The sequence below is a fragment of the Coregonus clupeaformis genome, chromosome 11, assembly GCF_020615455.1.
Source record: "Coregonus clupeaformis isolate EN_2021a chromosome 11, ASM2061545v1, whole genome shotgun sequence".
Classification (NCBI taxonomy): Eukaryota; Metazoa; Chordata; class Actinopteri; order Salmoniformes; family Salmonidae; genus Coregonus; species Coregonus clupeaformis.
The window spans coordinates 20823378-20848804 of NC_059202.1; the positions used below are offsets into that span (position 1 = coordinate 20823378).

At 41.1% G+C, this 25427-nt stretch overlaps 1 protein-coding gene across 2 annotated transcripts in view; it reads left to right on the plus strand.

The window, feature by feature from the left end:
- Window positions 1-20350: 20350 nt before the first annotated feature.
- LOC121576518 (PEX5-related protein-like) overlaps window positions 20351-25427 on the plus strand; it is a 151954-nt gene continuing 146877 nt past the window's right edge. For both annotated transcript variants that reach the window (XM_041889717.2, XM_045223475.1), the window contains exon 1: window positions 20351-20880. In XM_041889717.2, the coding sequence (XP_041745651.1) occupies window positions 20860-20880 (21 nt within the window). In that variant the 5' untranslated portion in view covers window positions 20351-20859. The remainder of the gene's footprint in view (window positions 20881-25427) is intronic.

The following is a 25427-nucleotide window of genomic DNA, read 5'->3' on the forward strand; positions in this document are numbered from 1 at the left end:
TTTACCCAGAAAGACTCACAGCTATAATCACTGCCAAAGGTGCTCAGTGGTGTGGATGCTTATGTAAATTCGATATTTCTGTATTCCCTTTTCAATAAATTTGCAAACATTTCTAAAAACATGTTTCACTTTGTTATTAGGGGGTATTGTGTGTAGATGGGTGAGAAAATAAATCAATGTAATCAATTTTGAATTCAGGCTATAACACAACAAATTATGGAATAAGTCAAGGCGTATGAATACTTTCTGAAGGCACTTTTCACACGTGCCACTGAAACTAACACAGGTTGGTAGGTACCTGGCATCTTCCCGCAAACCCAAACGGCAATTAAAACATACTATGAACATCTCTCACATACTAAAGCACTAATAAGGACAGCTGCTGACAGCTGAGGAAACAGTCACAGGTCTCAATGAAACGCAAACCTTAACTGCCACATGGAAATATCAGTAGACACGCACGCTGCCAACTTGGCTTCAGTGCAGCTATCAGAAGACTCACATGAGAACATTCGGATTCATGTAATTTCCAGATAAAAAGTTAAAACACAACAATCAAGTAAATGTCAGACTGGTGTCATCAGTCGCCAATGAGGACAAAATGTTTTCAGATTGCTCCCAAAATGTTCCCACAAAATCTCCTCTCCTTCCATGTGTGCACAGATTTTAGCAATTGTGTAATGCAAACAGTCCATGTGTGGGAAGAGGGGGTTAATCCACCCACCAGGCAGTAACATGGCTGACACCCACACACTCTGATTAACACTGGCGGACTCACACGCAAGCGTGCATGCACACACATGTACACACACACACCATGTGAAAAACTCCCATTGTTAATTTGGACGGACAGTAGCCAGATGGTTTTCGTGGGGAGGGTCAGGGGTCAGCGTGGGATAGTGTTGTGGTTGATCTGACCTGACACGACATGACATCAGCCAGCTGCCAGAGAGAGGGGGATTGTGATACAGTTCATCCCATCAACTTCACCCTGGAAGGCGGAAAAAACGGCAAAAGATTATAGAATTGAACAAAAAGAGCATGAGGTTATTCAATGACAAATACGTTTTTTGATAGGCTTGTTTTGTTTTCGCAGCAAACTTTTTGGGGGTGAGCTTAGAACGCCAGATGATGTAACTCGCTTCAATCACTTCCTCAAACATTTGCAGTGGAGTCATAGAGTTTCTTTGACAGTAAAAATGGTTCATGTTTGTCTGTTGAGCAACTCCAGATTTGTAATGTTTTCAATCAGACGCCTGTTTTTTCAGACAATGCCTGTGCTACTGGAAGTCGCAGATAAAAGAGATGATGTCATGAAATGGGTGTCCATGGCGCTCCTCCATACAGATCTACAGCTGTACTTTTACAGATGCTTTGGAATACAAGATGAATCAACCTCTGAGTCTCAGACAAGACATTCCCTCACCGTGACATCTCGTCTCATGTGTCCTTTCACTGTTCAGGCCTGTTGATCTGAAAACAGGTACAGCTCCAAAGGGTAACAATACTCGTAAGATGAGCGGAATGGGAAGCCACTTTGACAGGGTATTGGGCACTCTGAAAACATGCAAACAATCCTAAATACACAGCACCGCCCCAAAGCAAGATTGAGCAATCCTTCCTCCTCCAGTACATACCAAACACTGTACATTTTAATTAGGTACTCTGGCATAGTGCTGCATCTGGTGTTGTCTCACACTGTGTGACATGCAGGGAATGCATAATGAATGTTCAACAACGGGGGTAGATAAGCACATGTGTACCATTCATGGAGGGGAAATTAAACACACGTTAGGTGTATTATATTCATTTCATTGTACTAAACCCCTCCCAGCAAATATAATACACCTAACGTGTGTTTAATTTCCCCTCCATGAATAGTACCCGTGTGCTTATCTACCCCCGTTGTTGAACATTCATTATTTCCCCTTAGGGTACACATCAGATTAAATAATACATATGTATAACTATTACCTTTTTTCCAATCATGATTGAATTGCATCTAGAAGGAATCTGATCTGTCACCTCCAATCTGTCCTACAAAATAACTGCTGTGTCTTTGTCTGCGACCCAAATGGCACTATATTCCCTTTAAAGTGCACTATTTTTGACCAGAGTAGCTCCAAAACAAGGAGTACAGATAGTGCACTATGACGGGAATAAGGTTCCATTTGGGATGCAACCTTGGCCTCATTAATTACTGCTTTCAACACTTGTTCCATTGGACTAATATTGACGGATGAGTAATCCAGGTTTGGCTCTATTTCACTTAACCATGCTGCTCTGCTTCCCAGGGAACAATCCATTGCTGTCTGAATTACACAACTCTGGATCATAGACTCTGGTCTGGTTGAATCAATGAGGATGTACACAACTCTGGATCATAGACTCTGGTCTGGTTGAATCAATGAGGGTGTGACACCTTGATCTTGTATATCGTAGGTTTGAGTCAGGTTCTTTGTTGGTGATATCTATCATTTACTTGGTTTATTTTGACTTTATAACACTTGTACATCATCAATACATTCATAATACATTCATAGCACCTAAGGCTGTTACGGTGATCATATTACCGCCACACCGGCGCTCACGAGTCATGAAGGCAGTCAAATTCCACGTGCCCGTTTAGTCACGGTAATTAGGCTTCTCCAAGCTCTGACGCTGCTGCTGGTCATTAGTAGCCTACCAAACTTGATAACTGCCTGGTACTCAGCACTCTACTTTCCCTCTAATCACTCCGACATCAACGCAAATGTATTCGAAAATCCAATCAAACACTTCATAAGAGCCCTTGTTGCTCATGTTGCACAATATTTCTATAGGCTATGCAATTGTGTGAGAAAACAGAGTGATGGCCTCTATTAAAAAGAGGAGGATCCCATCAGCTTTCTATAGGCTAGGCCTACTATATTTATTTCTCATCTTTCCTAATATTAAGCACATTGCTTCTCTTTACAACAGGAATTTAGCCTACCTGGCATGAAAATGAACCACGGGAATAGAGTCCTCCATTCGCTTTTTAAGGGCATACAGTAGATGATGTGTTTTTTCCCCTGCCCCTGTTTCGAGACAGGTGCATGATAATGGTCCATTCTAAATCGAAACAAATTTCAAACATACAGCACCAGTCAAAAGTTTGGACACACCTACTCATGCAAGGGTTTTTCTTTAGTTTTACTATTCTTTACATTGTAGAATAATAGTGAAGACATCAAAACTATGAAATAACACATATGGAATCATGTTGTAACCAAAAAAGTGTTAAACGAATCAAAATGTATTTTATATTTGAGATTCTTCAAAGTAGCCACCCTTTGCCTTGATGACAGCTTTGCACACTTTTGGCATTCTCTCAACCAGCTGCACCTGGAATGCTTTTCCAACGGTCTTGAAGGAGTTCCTACATATGCTGAGCACTTGTTGGCTGCTTTTCCTTCACTCTGCGGTCCGACTCATCCCAAACCATCTCAATTGGGTTGAGGTCAGGGGATCTGATGCAGCACTCCATCACTCTCCTTCTTGGTCAAATAGCCCTTACACAGCCTGGAGGTGTGTTGGGTCATTGTCCTGTTGAAAAACAAATGATTGTCCCACTAAGCCCAAACCAGATGGGATGGCGTATCGCTGCAGAATGCTGTGGTAGCCATGCTGGTTAAGTGTGCCTTGAATTCTAAATAAACAATGAATTCCCACAACATCACACCTCCTCCTCCATGCTTTATGGTGGGAACTACACATCATCCGATCACCCACACTGCGTCTCACAAAGACACGCGGTTGGAACCAAAAATCTCCAATTTGGACTCCAGATCAAGGGACAAATTTCCACCGGTCTAATGTCCATTGCTCTTGTTTCATGGCCCAAGCAGGTCTCTTCTTCTTGTTGGTGTCCTTTAATAGTGTTTCTTTGCAGCAATTCAACCATGAAGGCCTGATTCACACAGTCCCCTCTGAACAGTTGATGTTGAGATGTGTCTGTTACTTGAACTCTGTGAAGCATTTATTTGGGCTGCAATTTCTGAGGCTGGTAACTCTAATGAACTTATCCTCTGCAGCAGAAGTAACTCTGGGTCTTCTATTCCTGTGGCGGTCCTCATGAGAGCCAGTTTTATCATAGCGCTTGATGGTTTTTGCGACTGCACTTGAAGAAACTTTCAAAGTATTGACTGACTTTCATGTCTTAAAGTAATGATGGACTGTCGTTTCTCTTTGCTTATTTGAGCTGTTCTTGCCATAATATGGACTTGGTCTTTTACCAAATAGGGATATATTCTGTATATATAAGTTTGGGGAAGATCATTTTCACCATAAAAATGCACATTTACATTTACATCATTTGTAATAAAAGCGTCAGATGCATCATCACATTTGCAGTCACTTTTCAGAATGGTGTTTTCCTGCTAATGGAACATTCACGCTTATAGCTTACTGCCGTGTGCGCATTGCTGCGCTTATAATGTACCCCCTGTATATATAGCCTCCCTACTGTTATTTTATTTTACTTCTGCTCTTTTTTTCTCAACACTTTTTTGTTTTATTCTACTTTTTTATAAAAAATAAATGCACTGTTGGTTAAGGGCTGTAAGTAAGCATTTCACTGTAATGTCTGCACCTGCTGTATTCGGCGCATGTGGCCAATAAAATTTGATTTGATTTGATTTGATTTGATAACGTGAAGAAATAGCCTAATAGTTTTCTTCTAAATGAACTAGTGTGGCCCACGGCCAGATCAGTGCCTAACATAAGGACAACTCAGAGTATGCTATTCTGTTCTTCTTAAATAGACTACATTTTCTTCATTTCATGTTTCTTTAGACCGGTCTAAAATAAATAATGGATTTATTGTGATGGTGTAGGCTATATTACATAGATTTATTCGACTTTTTAAAAAATGTAGATGTTCCAAAGGTCTGCATCAGTGGCTTGTAGGCTGTGCGTGGAATCCAGGAGATGCTGGCTTCCAAGCCCCGTGTAGCTCAGTTGGTAGAGCGTGGCGCTTGCAACGCCAGGGTTGTGGGTTTGATTCCCACGGGGGGCCAGTATGAAAAAAAAAAAATGTATGCACTCACTAACTGTAAGTCGCTCTGGATAAGAGCGTCTGCTAAATGAATAAAATGTACAAAATGTAAATGCTAAATGTGTTTATGTTAATTGATGGTCAATTACCGTGAGACCGGCAGTTATTTGCTTGACAATCACCAGCTGACTGAATATCATGTCTACCACAGCCCTAATAGGAGCCCAATGGTCACTCTGACAGAGCACCAGAGTTAACCCCTAACACTCCACTCTATGTTGCTTAATTTGAATTTTGATGATATATCTTGACATTTAATCTGATAAAATAAAGATGAGACTCTTTTAGACTTTTCTCAAGCAACCCCTCATCTCAGCCATTGACTTGGCTTGTCGTCCCATTTCTCACACTAAATCATCTCACCAATGCCAACCACTAATAACAAGCTATACCAATCTGTGGCGGGAGGAGGAGGACAAAAGTTGATTGTCCATTGACTCACAGATCGTCCACTGAGCACAGTTGAAGCCTGTAATAAGGCATGACATGACCCTGGCCTTGGTGGAGGCCTGGTTAATGAGGCCCACCCTGAAGAGACCGTAATGGGGATGGATATGACCGGTTCTGGGCTAGAGGGGGAGCTGTTAGCGTAATGGATGGCCCTGGCCGCTCACTGTAATTTCAAAGTTCATTAACACTGTGGCAGCGCTCTCCACATATGCTCATTTCTGCTGCCTGATGTTTCCTTTCTGTTCAAGGAATTTATGAACCACCAAAGTCGGGAATGGGTTGAGGTGAGAAATGGCACTGGGGATTGGGCATGACGGCATGCACTCTAAATCCTATGAGATCTCCAAAAAGTAATTTTGTTGTGAAGATTTTTTACAGCTTTTTATGAAGGTAAAGCATGCAGAATAAAATATGTGTTTGTCTGTGATGATTTCAAGCAGGAGGTTTTTGTGGAAATTAGGTTGATTTGAACACTGTCACCGAAAGCCCAAACATTGGTAATTTTGACAGCTATTTTAGATGTAGTTTTGCCTTAGTCCCATTTAAGTCAATTCATTCTTCTTAGTTTTAGTTATTATCAGTCGGGGCTAAAACTCTGGACAATATTAGTCTAGCTTTAGTCACAGTCATTTTAGTCACAAAATTGTCATTTCCCCCCCCCATGAAATTATTCATATTTACCTCTAACTTCCATCATGTGCACATTCCGATAGCCTTGTCCAACTAGAGCTACTATCCCCGCATATAGCTGGCACATTGCTACTGTGGCAGATTGTAACCATGATTTACCATATAGGCTACAAAGCCTTGGCAGGTTAAATGATTTAGGCATACAGCTCTTTTCTCCCAATCATAGTCTTGGGATGGAGGTAAATAACAGATTCCCTAAAAAAGGGACACATCTGAGCTTTCCAACAATGCCGGAAATATTACTGTACTCCTAATATTCAGCAAAAAGTATGAAAATTTCCAATCCGAAAAAAAAAAAAACTGCAGACCGTGAGAGCAGCAACACAGATGAATAACAGCGCACATAAATAGAGCTTCTGATGTGATCAAAGCAAAAATAGCCTACACGAAAGTAAGAGAGAGTAATTCATTATTGTTTTTAGTTGAGGTTAGTAACAATTGATGTGTTCTGACTGCGCATCAGTTCAAAAGACTGACGAGTGACTGAGGTGACCGCCAGGGAGCAGTTTGGGAGACCTGGGCAGATCAGCTCAATTGACTACGCAACTGAAAGACGTTGATTCTGCCAATGAGAGTATTGCATTAAATATTCTGCGAAGGCATGCATGCTTATGATTGGATAAAACGGATGAAAAGAAGCTTAATGTTAAACTGAATGTCCATTAATCTCACGTGGAATTCTCCTCTCACATTTTGCTCAACTAAAATGAAAACTCGTTTGTTACAGTTATTGTTTTATTAATCTCATCTCCTTCTCCTCCTTATTTGTCATCCGGAAAAATAGGTAATTGACAAAAAATTTTGCGTCATAAGTTATTGTTGACGAAATGAACACTGAGCCCAAACTTAATTCAATCATCATTTGACAAGAATGAATGGGAAGTCAATGGACTGGAACAAGACAGTACGGGGGTTGCAACCGAATGTTTCATTACTGAGTCTCCACCTTGCATTGATTAATGCTCCTTTAAGGAAAAAATGCCATAATTGAATGCATTGTATAGAAATAATTTCCTGTGAGAAAATAGATGGAGTCAAGCCACCATGTGTGTGTGAATGAATGTGAAGTTGTCTGCACTGTGTGTACCTTCAGTTTGTTCCGACATCTTATGTGCGCTTTTGTGTGTGTGTGTGTGATTACCTCTGCCCACATACTGTATGTGTGTATGTAGGGGATCGCAGGATGTGTGTGTGTGTGTGTGTGTGTGTGTGTGTGTGTGTGTGTGTGGGGGAGGGCTGAGTCTACCCAAACTAATTATCCCTCTGTGACAGTGCTGGTGGGGAGGTCAGGGAAGTGAGACAAAGTGACAGGCTCCACTGTGATTGGCTCTCCCTGCTGACAGCCACAGAGAGGGCTACATTGTCGGCTCCAGTGGGGAAACAGCCATGATGCATGGACTGGCTCTCTCTTGATCTCTGTTTTCCTTTCACTTTCCTCTCTCTCTCTTTTTACCTTTTAATCCTCTCTTCATCCCCCTCTTTCATTCCCTTTCTTTCTCTCCCCCTCTCCCCACCTATCGTTCTGTCTTCACCCACAACCCCCTCACTCCATCACTCTCTCTCTTTATCTATCTCTCCCAGTTTCTCTCTTCCCTCTCTCCATCACTCTGTGTCCTTCCCTCTCTACCTCTGTCTTTGTCTGTGCTCTCTGGTGTCAGATGATCTCCATTTGATTCATCTTCTGTAGACAGATTATTCACCAGGAGAATTAAGTGTTAGCGTCACGTTGTTGTGGACAGAATGCTTGTTCACAAGTCAACTGACCTGTTTGACTTTGGCAACATTAAACCGCACAGCGCTAAGAGGCGGCTCAAATATCTATTACATCGTTTTTCTCTCGCTCACTCCACGATATACAGTACGGAACATTTGATCAAGATATGCACTGCTTGATGAACTTCATTGCGTTTATATCCGTACTGCACTGTATGTTGCGATTAAAAGTAAGGATAGGGTTAGTGCATGGAATAAGCAATGGCAGAGCAGTGCAGAAACGTACAAGGACTAACGCCGGCTCTTGGGTGTTATGGACTGACTCACATAGTTGTTTGACACCTATTCATTCATTTCTGTAGAGTTGTTAAGTAGCCCTCTTTTAAGGTAAGTGGTTCTACTAATGAACTATTCAAGCTTAGTGTGTGTACCCAAGTATGTGAATGCATTAGGTAGAGTCAGATCTTTCCGGCAGTCGGTGACCAAAAACACCCTCTTTGGCCCCACGTGTGGAATGTCATTAATATTTTTCATAATGTTATTATTAATAAAGTTTTAATAATTATTATGACGGAAATCCTGTATTTCTATGCCAAACAGTTTTGTTATATTTCTGTGATGTATATAAAGTGTAATGTTGGGATGCAAACTCAATATTCAATACATTTCAACTCTATATCTGACATGGTACAAGTGGCTTCTTTTTTTTAAGCCCATAACCGTGTGTGCGGTGTATACTTTTGTTTCAAAGTACTTACTATAGAATTCTGTATTAAACTTTAGTATACTGTACATTACTATGCTACACACTGTAGTATTTTTTTTTTGTCATTTAGCAAACTCTCTTATCCAGAGCGACTTCCAATTAGTGAGTGCATACATTTTTCATACTGCCCCCCCCTATCCCTCAATCATGTGTAGTACTTAGTATAGAATTTTGTAGTATACTGTAGAATACTATAGTAAATACTGCAGTATTATGCACACAAAAAACACTGTAGTAAATACAACAGAAATTTCTGCAAAAACACTACAGTGCGCAAAAACACTACATTTTCGTAAATATAGTAAATACTACAGTATTTAATTTGCATATACCCCGCCCATTCCCGTTCCCCTCCCCCATATTCCAATTTGTGCCACCCGTAAGTGAGAAACCTACATGCCAAGTAAAGACCATGTTCTAGAACAGAATAGAACAGCTGAACTCTCTGTTCAGACCTACCTACCTACCTACCTACCTACCTACCTACCTACCTACCTACCTACCTACCTACCTACCTACCTACCTACCTACCTACCTACAGGTTTCCCCAAGGAGAAAGCTTCCCACTTCTATGTCAAAGACAATAAAACAAAAACACTTTAGTAAATACTACAGTAAATACAAGAGTATACCATACTACAGTCTGCAAAAACACTATAATAGTATTTTTTTACTACAGTATTTAAACTATAGTAAACTGTAAATACTACAGTATACTACAGTAAAGTCCACAAAAACACTGCAGTGAATACTATAGTATTCCTACCACAGTATACACTATATTGAAAAAAAAATTCATGTGGGCAAAAATCAATTTTGGATTAACTATGCTTTAATCCTTGTATTTGGTCAATTCCCACAGTTATGATTTTAGAGGCATTTGATCTAGCTACACCTTCCCTCGTTAATAAACGAGAAGTAGAAGTAAATCAATTGGAAGTGATACACCGTTCTGTCTATTCTTACAATGCAAGTGTATTGTAGTATGTTTTTGCATGAATGGTCAATTTGAGTTGAATCCGATAATGTGTTACATATGGTACCACACGTTCCAGGGGCCTTGTTGCACTTGTCATAGGTAGTAATTTAAAGTATCAGTGGTGAATTAAATTAGTTCTCACAACGTGGCTGGGGAGGTAGGCAGCCTTCATTACATCGATAGATAGTGTGTGAATGTAACAGTATTGATTCCGTCCCTCTCCTTGCTCAAACCTGTGCTCGAACCAGGGACCCTCAAAATCATGCTTCGTAAACAACAGGTGTAGACTAACAGTGAAATACTTACTTACTGGCCCTTCCCAACAATGCAGAGAGAAAAATATATAAATAATAGAAAAATAATAACACAAGGAATAAATACACAATGAGCAACGATAACTTGGCTATATACTCGGGGTACCAGTACCAAGTCCATGTGCAGGGGTACGAGGTAATTGAGGTAGATATGCACATATACTGTAGGTAGGAATGAAGTGACTAGGCAACAGGATAGATAATAATCAGTAGCAGCAGCGTATGTGATGAGCCTTGCCGTTATTACCCATAGCTCCTTGCAGAGCAAGGGAAACAACTACTTCAAGGTCTCAGAGCGAGTGATGTCACCGATTGAAACGCTACTAGCGATGAAGAGAGACACGCAGGAATCATCCCATTCATATCTTATGCAAATGTAACATTTTTGTAATAGGAATAGATTAACCAAACCAAGAATAACCACATGCATCTGTGATGTGTTTTTCTCTGTGAACATAGCTCAGTGGCGGGAGCTTTTTGAGACTATAGAAATGATTGGAACGCTACCAGCGCGCACCGCTAACTAGCTAACTGCCACTACTAGCTACCATTTCACACCGGCTACATGAACTTCCTCCCATCTGATATTTTCTTTGTTACTCTACATACTGTTTCTTCAGAACAAGGACATGTACCCCTTGTCTTAGTCCGGGATCAATATCATGTCTAAAACTAAACTGATCAGCAATCATTCTTCTTCGGGGATCAATATTATGTCTAATACTAAACTGATCAGCAATCATTCTTGTTTACGGATCATTATTTTGTCTAATACTAAACTGATCAGCAATCATTCTTGTTCACGGATCAATATTATGTCTAATACTAAACTGGTCAGCAATCATTCTTCTTCGGGGATCAATATTATGTCTAATACTAAACTGGTCAGCAATCATTCTTGTTTACAGATCATTATTTTGTCTAATACTAAACTGATCAGCAATTATTGTTGTTTGGGGATCAATATCATGTCTAATACTAAACTGGTCAGCAATCATTCTTCTTCGGGGATCAATATTATGTCTAATACTAAACTGATCAGCAATTATTCTTGTTCACGGATCAATATTATGTCTAATACTAAACTGATCAGCAATCATTCTCGTTCACGGATCATTATTTTGTCTAATACTAAACTGGTCAGCACTCATTCTTGGCAATTTGCAATGATCTAAAAAGCCTAGGCCTATATAGCTGAAAGTATGAGAGAATCGTACATAGGCTATCATCTGTACCGTTCGCCCAAATACAGTAGCACCATATATGTTTCATCATTTCTATAGTCTCGAAAAGCTCCCTCAACTGAGCTATGTTTACAGAGAAAAACACATCACAAATCCATATGATTATTCTTGGTTTGGTTAATCTATTCCTATTACAAAAATGTTACATTTGCATAAGATATGAATGGGATGATTTCTGCGTGTCTCTCTTCATCTGAAGGAATTTTTGAGACCCATGAATTATAAATACCTTGCAGTGTACAGACCCCAGTAATGAAGCTGGGAGAACAACTGAATAGACTTAATATTTAAAGAGTGTAGCTTCCTTTGTGGACATGTCATCGGGGCATTAAATATTTAGACAGTGCAACAGTCCAATGTTAGATGGCTTAAAGGGGATCGTGAGAAGACGATGGTGTGGCTAGCTTTCATTCTGTGACTTTCTGCATGTGACACTGGCAGGCAAACTATAGTTGTTTGGGCAAGGTCCCTGATGTGGTGGCATGACTAAATTATGCCTTTAATGCAAGTTGTCACTGTGGTGCGTGCTCAGTCCCCTCCTGTACTCCCTGTTCACCCATGACTGCATGGCCAGGCACGAATCCAACACCATCATTATTGGGCTCCCGAGTGGCGCAGTGGTCTAAGGCACTGCATATCCAGTGCTTGAGGCGTCACTACAGACCCCCTGGTTCGATTCCAGGCTGTATCACAACTGGCCGTGGTTGGGAGTCCCATATGGCGGCGCACAATTGGCACAGCGTCGTCCGGGTTTGGCCGGTGTAGGCTGTCATTGTAAATAAGAATTTGTTCTTAACTGACTTGCCTAGTTAAATAAAGGTAAAATTAAGTTTGCCGACGACACAACAGTGGTAGGCCTGATAACCGACAACGAGGAGACAGCCTATAGGGAGGAGGTCACAGACCTGGCCGTGTGGTGCCAGGATAACAACATCTCCCTCAACATGATCAAGACAAAGGAGATGATTGTGGATTACAGGGAAAAAAAGAGGACTGAGCACACCCCCATTCTCATCGACGGGGCTGTAGTGGAACAGGTTGAGAGCTTCAAGTTCCTTGGTGTCCACATCACCAACTAACTATCATGGTCCAAACACACCAAGACAGTCGTGAAGAGGGCACGACAAAGCCCCTCAGGAGACTGAAAAGATGTGGCATGGGTCCTCAGATCCTCAAAAAGTTCTACAGCTGCACCATCGAGAGCATCCTGACTGGTTGCAACACCGCCTGGTGTGGCAACTGCTCAGCCTCCGACCGCAAGGCACTACAGAGGGTAGTGCGTACGGCCCAGTACATGACTGGGGCCAAGCTTCCTGCTATCCACGACCTCTATACCAGGCGGTGTCAGTGGAAGGCCCTAAAAATTGTCAAAGACTCCAGCCACCCTAGTCATAGACTGTTCTCTCTGCTACCGCACGGCAAGCGGTACCGGAGCGCCAAGTCTAGGTCAAAAAGGCTTCTCAACAGCTTCTACCCCCAAGCCATAAGACTCCTAAACAGCTAATCATGGCTACCTGGACTATTTGCATTGTCCCACCCCACCCCCTCTTTTCCGCTGCTGCTACTCTGTTTATTATCTATGCATAGTCACTTTAACTCTACCCACATGTACATATGACCTCAATTACCTCGACTAGCCGGTGCCCCCGCACATTGACTCTGTACCGGTACCCCCCTGTATATAGCCTCCCTACTGTTATTTTATTTTACTGCTGCTCTTTGGGTATTTGCTTTTATTTCTATTTTTCTTTCATTAACACTTTTATATTTTACATTTTTCTTTTAAAAAACGGCATTGTTGGTTAAGGGCTATATATATATATAAGTATTTCACTGTAATGTCTACACCTGCTGTATTCGGCGCATGTGGCAAATACATTTTGATTTGATTTGATTTGATTTGTATTTATTAAAAATATAGAATACTTATTGGTTGACTCTGTGTTTGCCTGTTCCTATATCTTACCAATGCACTCCTGTATTAGTTTACCCTGCTTTATATTAAATCATATATACAGTATTTTCTTACTAAGTCTTATTCCATTAGGTCAATAAGGTTTCTCTTTTCATTTCTACACACACTTTGCATTCCCATAGACTTTCACTTTCTGTCACGTCTCCTCCCGTTGCTCCCCTCCGGCGCTCTGATTCGCCGGTCTACTGAGCCACCTGTCTGAGCGCACCGCCTCGGCAACACCGGAATGGAAACCCAACGCACCCTAATCCCCTCCAGCGCACCTGCACCTCATCATCTCATCACCACCCCTATATAGCCCTGGACTGTTCAGTGTTGTGTTGTGTGTGATTGTTAGTGTCTTGTTGTGTACTCGCTCTTTGATGTTCTCGTGCTCAGTAAACCTTTACATTGTTGATTCCTGCGTCTGCGTCTGCGTCCTGCCTCTTTGTTTCCTCAGTACTCGTCACACTTTCCGCAATCTCTATGCTTTTGATTTGATTTGTAATAGCACTGCCCTGGCTGACCTTACTTGACTGTGGTGACAGACAGATGGAGAGATGTGAGTTTGGTACTGTTTAATCCACCGCACCTCAAATGCATAAGGGATAGGAAGGGCATGTAGCCAACAATATCAGGGTGATCAAACTGTCAGGGCGGTTTCAGATGTGTCTGTACAATCAAAACAATGATACATAGAATAGAGCTACACATTCTTTAACAATCTCCCGTGATAATATAGCCTACACATGAGTAAAGTTGTTATAACGACCATATAGAGCAGTAACACTCTGGTCAAATACCAGTGATAAAGCATCCCAGCAGTAACACTCTGGTCAAATACCAGGGAGATAGCACCCCAGCAGTAACACTCTGGTCAAATACCAGGGAGATAGCATCCCAGCAGTAACACTCTGGTCAAATACCAGGGAGATAGCACCCCAGCAGTAACACTCTGGTCAAATACCAGGGAGATAGCATCCCAGCAGTAACACTCTGGTCAAATACCAGGGAGATAGCATCCCAGCAGTAACACTCTGGTCAAATACCAGGGAGATAGCATCCCAGCAGTAACACTCTGGTCAAATACCAGGGAGATAGCACCCCAGCAGTAACACTCTGGTCAAATACCAGGGATAAAGCATCCCAGCAGTTAAAATGATGTCATTACAACCCGTTTTGCCCAGTTTTGTCCGCCAGGAAAGGCCAGATGGTGCGCTGAGGCTCATGGGAATTTCTCGTGTTCAGCAGGGCGCAGTATATCGCCCCGCTTCATTTGAGATAATTTGCCGTGATTTGTTTGCTCTATGACCTCATTGTCACTATTACCCAGGGTCACATCAGGTTCAATGTCGGTGGGCTTACGACTGACTGACTAATGGTTGTCCTCCAAATAAGTCTGGTTTTAGCCGCCCAAATAAAGGAAATAGCACTTATCCTAAATACTTTGATGGAGTAGCATTGCCATTCAATTTCTACGGTTGTTGCTCACCCATACAGTAAACAGATCAATCTTAAAGGAATAAATCTTTAAAATTGAAAAGTGACATTACTGCAAATGTTCTTCCTTTTTGTGTGTTTTCTATTAAAAGAAACATCCATATCAATCAAATCCAAATTGCAGTATGTTTCATTTGTTTGCACCCTTATGATGAAATCCTTGGTCTGTTTTGTATTTATTTATATATATATCTCCTCATTTGTGCTTGATGACTACGAGGAAAGATAAACAATCTTTACTCCCATCTGTCTTCTGATTGGTGTGTTTGTCAAAACCCTCGTTTTCTCGTCCACTCTCTAGAAAGAGGTCGAACCGCTCTCCGGCGTGAAAGCATAAAAGCAACCGAGGGGGGTGGGGAAGGTGGGCAAGGTGAGAGCTACTTCCTATCCATCGTACAAGCAGAATATAGGAGTATGTTGATGGGTTGAAATCCTCTGAACCTATTGCTTGTGTTCGTTCAACAAGTGGGCATCTGCAACACTGTCGAGTGGATGTTGTGTGCCGACGACCATAATGTACAAAATAGCAGGGACTGTTTCTTTTGTCAGAGGAGATGTCTGGCCCTACAGGAACATGCAGTGCCATTCTGAATGGATAATATTAATCCAGCTAGCTAGGCCTTTGGAAATACATCCACAAAAAAAAAATTGTATCCATCAACGTAGCACCCACATGGGTGATGCATAGCAGCTGTTTTGAATTTGAAAAGTAGCATGGGTGTAGTTATGCATGAACTAGCAATAATTGACTCCTACTGAATTCACATGTGTTTAGTCCCATGTGCTCAGTAAAGGGCAATATGGACTGTACCCTAGGCTTTGCACTTGTACGTCCGATAATGAACAAACTTAGTTAAACTTAGTTAAGAAAAAAACAGTTAGGCCACACCACAGCTTTCCAGCTAATAGAACTTGAGGATATAATAAGAGTTTTGCATTTTTAATTGGCCGTATTCATCACATTGAAACTAGGTGTATTTATATAAATGATGGATTCCCCACATCTGCCAGCCATTCTATTCTTGCTTCATATTAATAACCTTTGAATTGAGTAGCTAAGTCTTAACTTCATTAATGACACTGCAGTGTGAAAGGTTGATGTATTTGGCCATGATTATAAGATTTCTCATACATTATCAGATGTTAAATCCTAGTCCTTGGTAGCTATTTTTGTAAATGGCCACCCGTGATCCAATTATGTTAAATGACAGTTAATATAGTGCATTCGGAAAGTATTCAGACCCCTTGACTTTTTCCACATTTTGTTTAAGTTACAGCCATATGGATTAAATTGATTAAATTATTTTTCCTCATCAATCTACACACAATACCCCATAATGACAAAACAAAAACAGGTTTTTAGAAATGTTAGCAAATGTATTAACAATAAAAAACTGAAATATCACATTTACATAAGTATTCAGACCCTTTACTCAGTACTTTGTTGAAACACCTTTGGCAGTGTTTACAGCCTCTAGTCTTCTTGGGTATGGCGGGCTGTCATGTGCCTTTTACTGAGGAGTGGCTTCCGTCTGGCCACTCTACCATAAAGGCCTGATTGGTGGAGTGCTGCAGAGATGGTTGGCCTTCTGGAAGGTTCTCCCATCTCCACAGAGGAACTCTGGAGCTCTGTCAGAGTGACCATCGGGTTCTTGGTCACCTCCCTGACCAAAGCCCTTCTCCCCCGATTGCTCAGTTTGGCCGGGCGGCCAGCTCTAGGAAGAGTCTTGTTGGTTCCAAACTTCTTCCATTTAAGAATGATGGAGGCCAATGTGTTCTTGGGGACCATCAATGCTGCAGACATTTTTTGGTACCCTTCCCCAGATCTGTGCCTCGACACAATCCTGTCTCGGCGCTCTACGGACAATTCCTTCGACCTCATGGCTTGGTTTTTGCTCTGACATGCACTATCAACTGTGGGACCTTATATAGACAGGTGTGTACCTTTCCAAATCATGTCCAATCAATTGAATTTACCACAGGTGGACTTCAATCAAGTTGTAGAAACATCTCAAGGATGATTAATAGAAACAGGATGCACCTGACCTCAATTTCGAGTCTCATAGCAAAGCGTCTGAATACTTAATGTAAATAAGGAATTTCTGTTTTTTTATTTTTAATGAATTTGCAAAAATGTCTAAAAACCTATTTTTGCTTTGTCATTATGGGGTATTGTGTGATTTGTATTCATTTAATCACTTTTAGAAAAAAGGCTGTAACGTAACAAAATGTGGAAAAAGGGAAGGGGTCTGAATACTTTCCGAATGCCCTGTAAATTAATGATGGGACGCTATGATGTCACCGGTGTGATAACTGCCACATGGTGTGTATTGAAACAGCAATGGATTCCGTGACCTACAGTACATCACAACAAATAAGCGAGCACTTCCTGAGTCCAGCATAAAAAAAACGATGATGTTTAATGAATGCAGAGTCTGATGTGGTCTTTGATAGGTGTATTGTTCGTCTCAGAGCGCTTCGGGTGAGTGATGTATTAAGTCAACATGGTCATGGACAGAGACATGAGTCCTTTCATGCACCAACATCTTGCTGCTGCTTACCTAACGTTAAAATCACCTTGACACAGCTGTGCTTCTACCTTGTAATGAGATGAATCATCTAGGGGTGGTTTCTATGTGATAACTGATTCATTTACTTCAGTTTGATTAATTGACAAACTAGAACTTTTCCTCTAAATCACACATAGATACAAAAAAAAAAAATATGGGAAAGTTACGCGATACATTTGAGTAACACATAGCTATTTCAAAAGTGAGGTAGCTTTTAAATGAATCAAACTGAAGTAAATGAATCTCAGATGCAAGATATGTTTATCAGTAAGACCTTGGAATACAGTACACATGCAAACTGACCAATCAACCAAATCCACATTTGCATCACTTATGTACAAGAGGTTTGCACGTTCATTTTCAGCCTTATGCAAGTATAGCTTCTAGCAGCTCATATTTTCAGCTCCGATGGTCGTTCCACAGAAATATATTTCCAAATTGATTCTATTAATTTGTTTTTCAAATCACACGGCACTGACTGTTTGGCCCACAGTACACAACAACAATTCCACTTATCTGCCCTTAATTATTAGTTAGCCACACTGCCTGTCAGAAGAGAAACATGGGGGGATGCGGGACCATGGCCCAATGTGTCCTTTAAATAGAATCATAGAGCAGCATGTACATGTTCGCTACCCTAGGATCACACAAACAGTAATGCGCTATCAATATTGATTGATAAAAAAACACAGGAGGGAATACGAAAGAATCCATTGAAATACATTAGAGTGAATTTATTGAATTAATTCCAAGCAAGCAATACAGAGCAGGTGTAATCATTTTGATTCTCTCTTTATGATCCATGGTGGCTGGGTTCTGGTCCATGGCGGCAGGGTTCTGGTCCATGATGGCTGGGTTCTGGTTGATGGTGGCTGGGTTTTGGTCCATGGCAGCTGGGCTCTGGTCCACAGCGGCTGGGCTCTGGTCCACGGCGGCTGGGTTCTGGTCCATGGAGGCTGGGTTCTGGTCCATGGCGGCAGGGTTCTGGTCCATGGAGGCTGGGTTCTGGTCCATGGCGGCAGGGTTCTGGTCCATGGCGGCAGGGTTCTGGTCCATGGCGGCTGAGTTCTGTCCATGGCGACTGGGTTCTGGTCCATGTCGGATAGGTTCTGGTTCATGGCGGCTGGGTTTTGGCACATAGTGGCTGGGTTCTGGCATATGACGGCTGGGTTCTGGTCCATGGCGGCTGGGTTCTGGTCCATGGCGGCTGGGTTCTGGTCCATGGTGGCTGGGTTCTGGTCCATGGAGGCAGGGTTCTGGTCCTAGTGGCTGGGTTCTCGTCCATGACGGCTTGGTTCTGGTCCATAGTGGCTAGGTCCTGGTCCATGGAGGCTGGGTTCTGGTCCATGGCGGCTGGGTTCTGGTCCATGGTGGCTGGGTTCTGGCACATAGCGGCTGGGTTCTGGTCCATAGTGGCTGGTGGCTGGGTTCTGGTCCATGGCGGATGGGTTCTGGTCCAATGACGGCTGGGTTCTGGTCCATGTCGGCTGAGTTCTGGGTAATTTTGTAGAGCCTAAAGCATATCAGATGTGTGTTTCCCAATGAAAAACGTGTTATTAATTAAATGTATTATTATTATTATTATAAAAATGCTCCAGAATGGCGCTGTTATTTTCTGGGGTTATTGTTACACAGTACATACAATATTCCATGTTCATGATTTGGAGGGCTGGCATCTAATGAGATCTGTTTTAAATCAATAAACAGTAAGGAACAATACTTGCATACTTACACCTAGCTCCAAGTTATTCCATTTATTGGGCATCATCAGATGGTGCTGATACACTGTCCAATCGAAATAAACGGTATTTGGTTTGAGTAGGAAAAGGGAAGTATTGGTGTCAGATATTGTGTATCCAACACTAAAGGTGTGTCACTATATACCTGCCCAGCCGGACAGCCTCAGTCATCAAGGATTTGTTTGTCTTGCGTAATTGGTCAGCTGCTAGATTCAGTTTTGGGTCCATAAGTGTTAAGAGAAGCGACGAAAAGATGCTAGAACGAGGAGCAGAACCAGAACGAGAACTTTGCAAGTTATGGGCAAGTATATGGGCCGAATGTCCCCTCCCCTTTCGAAATTCGATAAAACGCTAACACCTGCGAAATCATGATTGGTACAAATAACCAGTGACTAAAAACCTAAACACCGGAACTACTGCTGCTAGTTATCCCACGCATCCCATTCATTCCAGACATATTCTACGTTATGTTTAGTTAGATATATTTTGGTATCATTCACTGCTACTTTACAAAATTATAATTTGTCAAATAATTCAGTACCATTTCTTGCAAAAATATGTTGTTTTTGTTTTTGTTTCATGTTGATTATATTATTGTTACTCCATGTGCTGCACTGTAGTTAGGCTACTGATTCCCCATTATCACTACATCTCGTTATATAAACATCCTGCCTTACTTCTTAATTGGACAAGAGATAAACATCGCCATGCGCTGGCATGCCTTATTCCACTCTTTAGTTTACATCATCAAGATTACCTTGAAGGGAATCATACGATTTGCATTCATCTTGTTATGTAATCCTTCATGCTATAACTAATTGGACAATGTACAGTGTAGCGGAAACAGCAGAGCAGAATAATGTCGGCCCAAAAAAATAATATATATATATATTATTATTAGATAATTATTATTATTAAATAATATATATATATATTATTATTAGCCATGGGTTTGGCATGAAGTGACAAGGAGTTGGCGTTATAGTGTAACAGGTCAAAGAATTACAGATTTTTGCAACCGTTCATTTTCTATTTTTACAGACTCAGGGCACTCGCAAACAGTTTGTTTAGGCCAATTGCAGTGCATTCGTTGGTTTCCAGCTACAGTAAGTTGGTAAATAGTTATTATAAGTCTTCATATAGACCTGAAAACATAGATAAGTAGGTGGCAAAACATACTGTAGCCTATAACTACAGAAGGTCTAGTAATATCTGCAGCACACGGCCTGAAACAAGCTCCAAATGTCAAAATTGACCCCAATTTCAACTTGTTCCTACTTCAGAGCACGTGAATCCAGGAGGCGGCTCCAGCGGCGCCCAGAGGAGGAAGGCTGGTGAGCAGGAGAGAGGAGTGCACTATAAGAAGAGGATGAACCCGAGAAGCGTCAAAACAATTATTAAGCGACGGTCGAGAGGCGGAGAGCGGTAGTGTGCACAATGAAGACATAACACGGGAGATTTTACTTGACTAACTGTATTGTTGTCAATCCGAAGCCGAGGACCCTGAAGCGTTTGGCAGCGCCGTGAAGATTTCTGGGCGCCTCGCATTGAAGTGAGGTCTGGCAGCGCACTTATCTCTCGCCTGCCGTCGCCTGGCTACCTTTAAAACACCGGCAAAAAAATACATGACAAGAACACTTGCATTTCAGCACCTGAAGAGAGGACAGCTCCTTTCCTTGGCGTAGCATTCAAAGACTCAACTGGAGCCGGCACTTCTGAGCGAATTGAAACATTCTGCCTCTTGTTCCAGAACTCTTTGTACATATGAACACTCCCAGTGTAGCTTACTGTATCTGTATTGCAAGACTTAAAGTAGCTTAAAATTCCATCGTCGCAGAATCAGGAATTGACTTTAAACTCAATATGTTCCAGGGGCATTTGCAGGTAAGATGTTTTGTTCTTTTGAAACATAAATGCATTCTATGTGTGTATGAGGGTGATGTTGACTAGCTTACATGTCAACTCTGTACAATGTGGTTTATCATGTAGCCTAGTTCATGCCAAGGACATTTCTACACAGGAAATATGACGTAGCCAAATAATGGGATACTGGGAGACAATTAGACGATGACCACTATGGTGTCGTGACTGTAAAAATAACGGTCAGTTGGCCGTAGGCCTGTATTTTATATCAACGCGACAGTGTCTGTTTATTTTGTCCCGTAACAGACTGTAGTAACTCGCGCGCTCCGATAATGATATGATCACTTCAACTGCTGCTTTAGAAAATGCAGCGCTATTTAAATAAACAAGAAGCAATTCAGTCAGTGTGACGTTGGGAATAATTGACTTCCGGGACGTACATTTTTTCCTCATTTATGTTTCATGTGCGTTTTATTGAAGAATCTAGAGAGCAGCATTAATATAGGGCACTTGCGGTGCCTATAGTTTAACCTTGACGACCACCTTTGTCTCGAAAGCTTGGTTTCTATTGAGAGAAAATTGTCTGTCCCCAGAGTAGCCTATATTCCTGCATGTAAACATAATTGCTCCCACAAAAAGTCAAATAAGCGTTCCAATTATGTCCACGTGACTGGAAACAATGGATACAGGAATCTGATGTCATATTCTTTGGGAAGATATCCTTTGCTCAAGTTGAATAGTTTATTTGTGACATGTATATGATCCACAATCAAAAGTATTATCATTCAAATACTCGACATATGATAGAAGTCAGTTTTACCTCAAGAGAGCTCTGCCATCATACAATTCAGTGAGTTTGAAACAGTGAAACTGGGTAACAGTAGTCATGATATCTGTAAGAGGGCTCAAATAAATAAACATATTATGAAAGTAATCAAAACTGCACTTTGAGTTAATGATGGTCATACCAGACCTATGTCCCTCCCTGTCATGGTCATCTTTCTCTCAGCAAAATGGCAAATCACAATCATCCTCTTGATGACAAGATGTGCCAAGATTGATGACTTGTCAAGATTTTGTTGGTCAGATAGATAATTGATTCATGGATTCAAATCAGCGGTGGTTGGTGCCATTTAAGATGAGGGAGGTCTTTTTTTTAATGAGCATGGCCTTATTTCTATTACAGCATATTGGATGACTGTCATTCATATTTCATTCACCCAGCTCAATGTAACATCAATAGATTTAGGCTACTACATGATACTATCCCTATACCCATCATGAGGTTGCTACAACCTAGCCTACAAATGAAAGTTTACAACGTAGGTGCACAGGTTGAGAGAATAAATTGAGTAATCAAGGTGACAGTCAGTGACACATTCAATACTGCCTTGCACACTAGCTGATCTAAGGTGTAATCATTAGTCCAACAATTGAAAACAAGAGTTTCTATTGGACAAATTCAGGTATATTTATGCCTGTTTTGTTCCATTTACTTCAGTTTAACAAAAGTTTTTCAACAGAATTGCCGGAATGAATACACTCCTGATCACCGCAAACACAGTTCACTTTCATAGCAGCCACATACAAACAGCATGATCATTTTCTCGTTGTATAATTCCTTCTCACATCTACACGCTCTCCTCCTCTCTTTCTTGTGGACTTCAGTGCACAATACAACAGCTGTCTGTGACCAGGCAAAAAAAACTTTCCAAGCCAAACCTTCATACCATAACCGCTAACCGCTACACACAGCCTACATCGTTGTCACCATATTAGCTAATGCGTCATAGTCAACATAGCTAGCTACTAGAACTAACACATGAATAAACCCGCTACAATCATGCAGTGCAGTGTACAGCGAGCAGTTTAGCAGTTACACCGGCGGGCCCCAGTGGCAATAAATTAATAATTTCAAAAGCTTAGCTTGACTTGGATGAGTTCCAGTGTTAGATAGCCATAGCCAGCTATCTAACATAGCATCCCTCTCTGTTTAACCCGGGTGTTTGAGTAGGTAAGTGAAAGTGAAAAAAAAAATACAACTAAATATAGCTATCTCTCTCTCTCACTCTCTCTCTTGCTTCTTCATTTTTGAATAAATTAATTTGTTAAAAACTGTTCAACTATAGTCTATCTCACTCTTTGAGTCAACTACTCACCACATTTTATGCACTGCAGTGCTAGCTAGCTGTAGTTTATGCTTTCAGTACTAGATTCATTTTCTGTCAGTTCATACTGCAAGAGCTCTGATAGGTTGGAGGACGTCCTCCAGAAGTTGTCATAATTACTGTGTAAGTCTATGGAAGGGGGTGAGAACCACGAGCCTCCTAGGTTTTGTATTGAAGTCAATGTACCCAGAGGAGGATGGAAACTAGCTGTCCTCCGGCTACACCATGGTGCTACCCCATAGATCGCTGTTGAGGCTACTGTAGACCTTAATTGCAAAACAGTGTGTTGTAATCAATTATTTGGTGACGTGAATATATTTAGTATAGTTTTAACTAAAAAGGATACTTTTTATTGTTTCACTATTTTTCTGAAATTCACTGAGGAGGATAGTCTTCCCCTTCCTCTTCTGAGGAGCCTCCACTGATTCAAATTCATTATATAACCAATTCATTACACAACAGTTATTTAAGCAATAAGGTACGCGAGGCAGTGCTGTATCATTAATACAGTCACAGGTATATGGCTTTGTTCGGCCCAACGCGATAGCGGATCGAAAATTAAAAAGTGAAACATTGTTTCCGAGGTCGGAGAGGGAGACAGCAAGGCTTATATTAACCCCCGCTGTACCAAACTAAATGCTAGGCTGGAAGCAAGGGGAAATAATGTGCGAGTTGAGATAAATACAAGAGATGATTTGGACAGCAACGTGAACATGATATTGGTATGTGGCACAGTGGTAATTTTCAGATGGAACTGTTAACAGGCATAGTGTGCCAGTGACGGCCAATACAGCACAGCTTGGAAGGCTGCTTGTCCAATCAGCATCTAGGATCCAAACAACCACTTTTATAAACTTGGTTATGTACCAAAGGCCTCTCCAGACAGAGCTAACTAAAAACTGTCAAGAGTTATAGGATTAGTCAAGCAATGTATTGTAACATTTATTTACAGATACAATTTTAATTTATTTGATTAGATAGAACAACTTTCCAGGACTGTAATATACTACGTATTGAGAGTGTGTATTCAAGCTGCAATAATGACTGTCATTGTTCTGTTTTGAACATCCTTTGAATATCTGATTGTTTCCTGGCCTCCATTTACTGTGCACGTGTGCACGTCTGTCTCTATCTCTGTGTGTGTGTGTGTGTGTCTGTCTCTATCTCTGTGTGTGTGTGTGTGTGTGTGTCTGTCTCTGTCTCTGTGTGCGTCTGTCTCTGTGTGTGTGTGTGTGTGTGCTCGCGTGTGTGCGCTCGCATCCGTGTGCGTGAAAGAGGGGGTAGGTGTGTCAGTACTGGAGAGATTTTTGATCCGATTTTTGATCCGATTTTTGATCTTTGTTTCCAAAACACTGCCCCTAAATCTGACAAATAACCAAGCTTTTATGCTGACTGATGATTTCATTTTGGTTATCTGATACTTCCTAAGTGTCCCGTCTCATGTCTGGAACACATTTGTCTCTGGCTTTGCTTTTAGATCATAGAAAGTAAGCAATACTTGATCATACGTTTTCCATGTTGTTTGTGGAGGTAATTTAGTTGCCAATTGTTCAGTCGATGCAAACCGGACGCTTTATCTGTCAGTGATGGGGCTCTCAGCTGCATCACTCAGCTTGTATAAGGGAGGCATTTATCTTGACAGTGACGACACCTTTCTCCTTGAAGCCAATTTCAAGTCTATGCTGTTTAATTCCTTTGTTAAGAAGCGAACTGCACACTACAGCATACTGTACTGGAAATGCAACCAGCACTTACTGATCTGTCTGTATCTTATCTTCATGTGAACTATATTCTTTCATGGAAGGATGTGGATGAGAGTACAGTGCCTGGATTGTGAAGATGTTGTTTGCAAATCACTCGCAAAATGTGTGGAATGAAAGTAACTTTTATATGATACTTTTATTCAAATGTATATCAAATTCAAGCTAAATTGACGATTAAGTATGCATATTTTTTTTTTACTTCACTTTACTTCAGTCACTGTAGAGTATTTTATAACAGTTTGCTTGACAGCCAAGTCTTGGACACGTATTCAGTTGAGCACTGTGCCTCACAGCCTTCTATCTAGATATAAAGTTAATGTACAGTTGAAGTCGGAAGTTTACATACACCTTAGCCAAATACATTTAAACTGAGTTTTTCACAATTCCTGACATTTTTAATCCTAGTAAAAATGCCATGTCTTAGGTCAGTTGGGATCACCACTTTCATTTAAGAATGTGAAATGTCAGAATAATAGTAGAGAGAATTATTTCTTTCCGCTTTTATTTCTTTCATCACATTCCCAGTCGGTCAGAAGTTTACATACACTCAATTAGTATTTGGTAGCATTGCCTTTAAATTGTTTAACTTGGGTGAAACGTTTCGGATAGCCTTCCACAAGCTTCCCACAATAAGTTG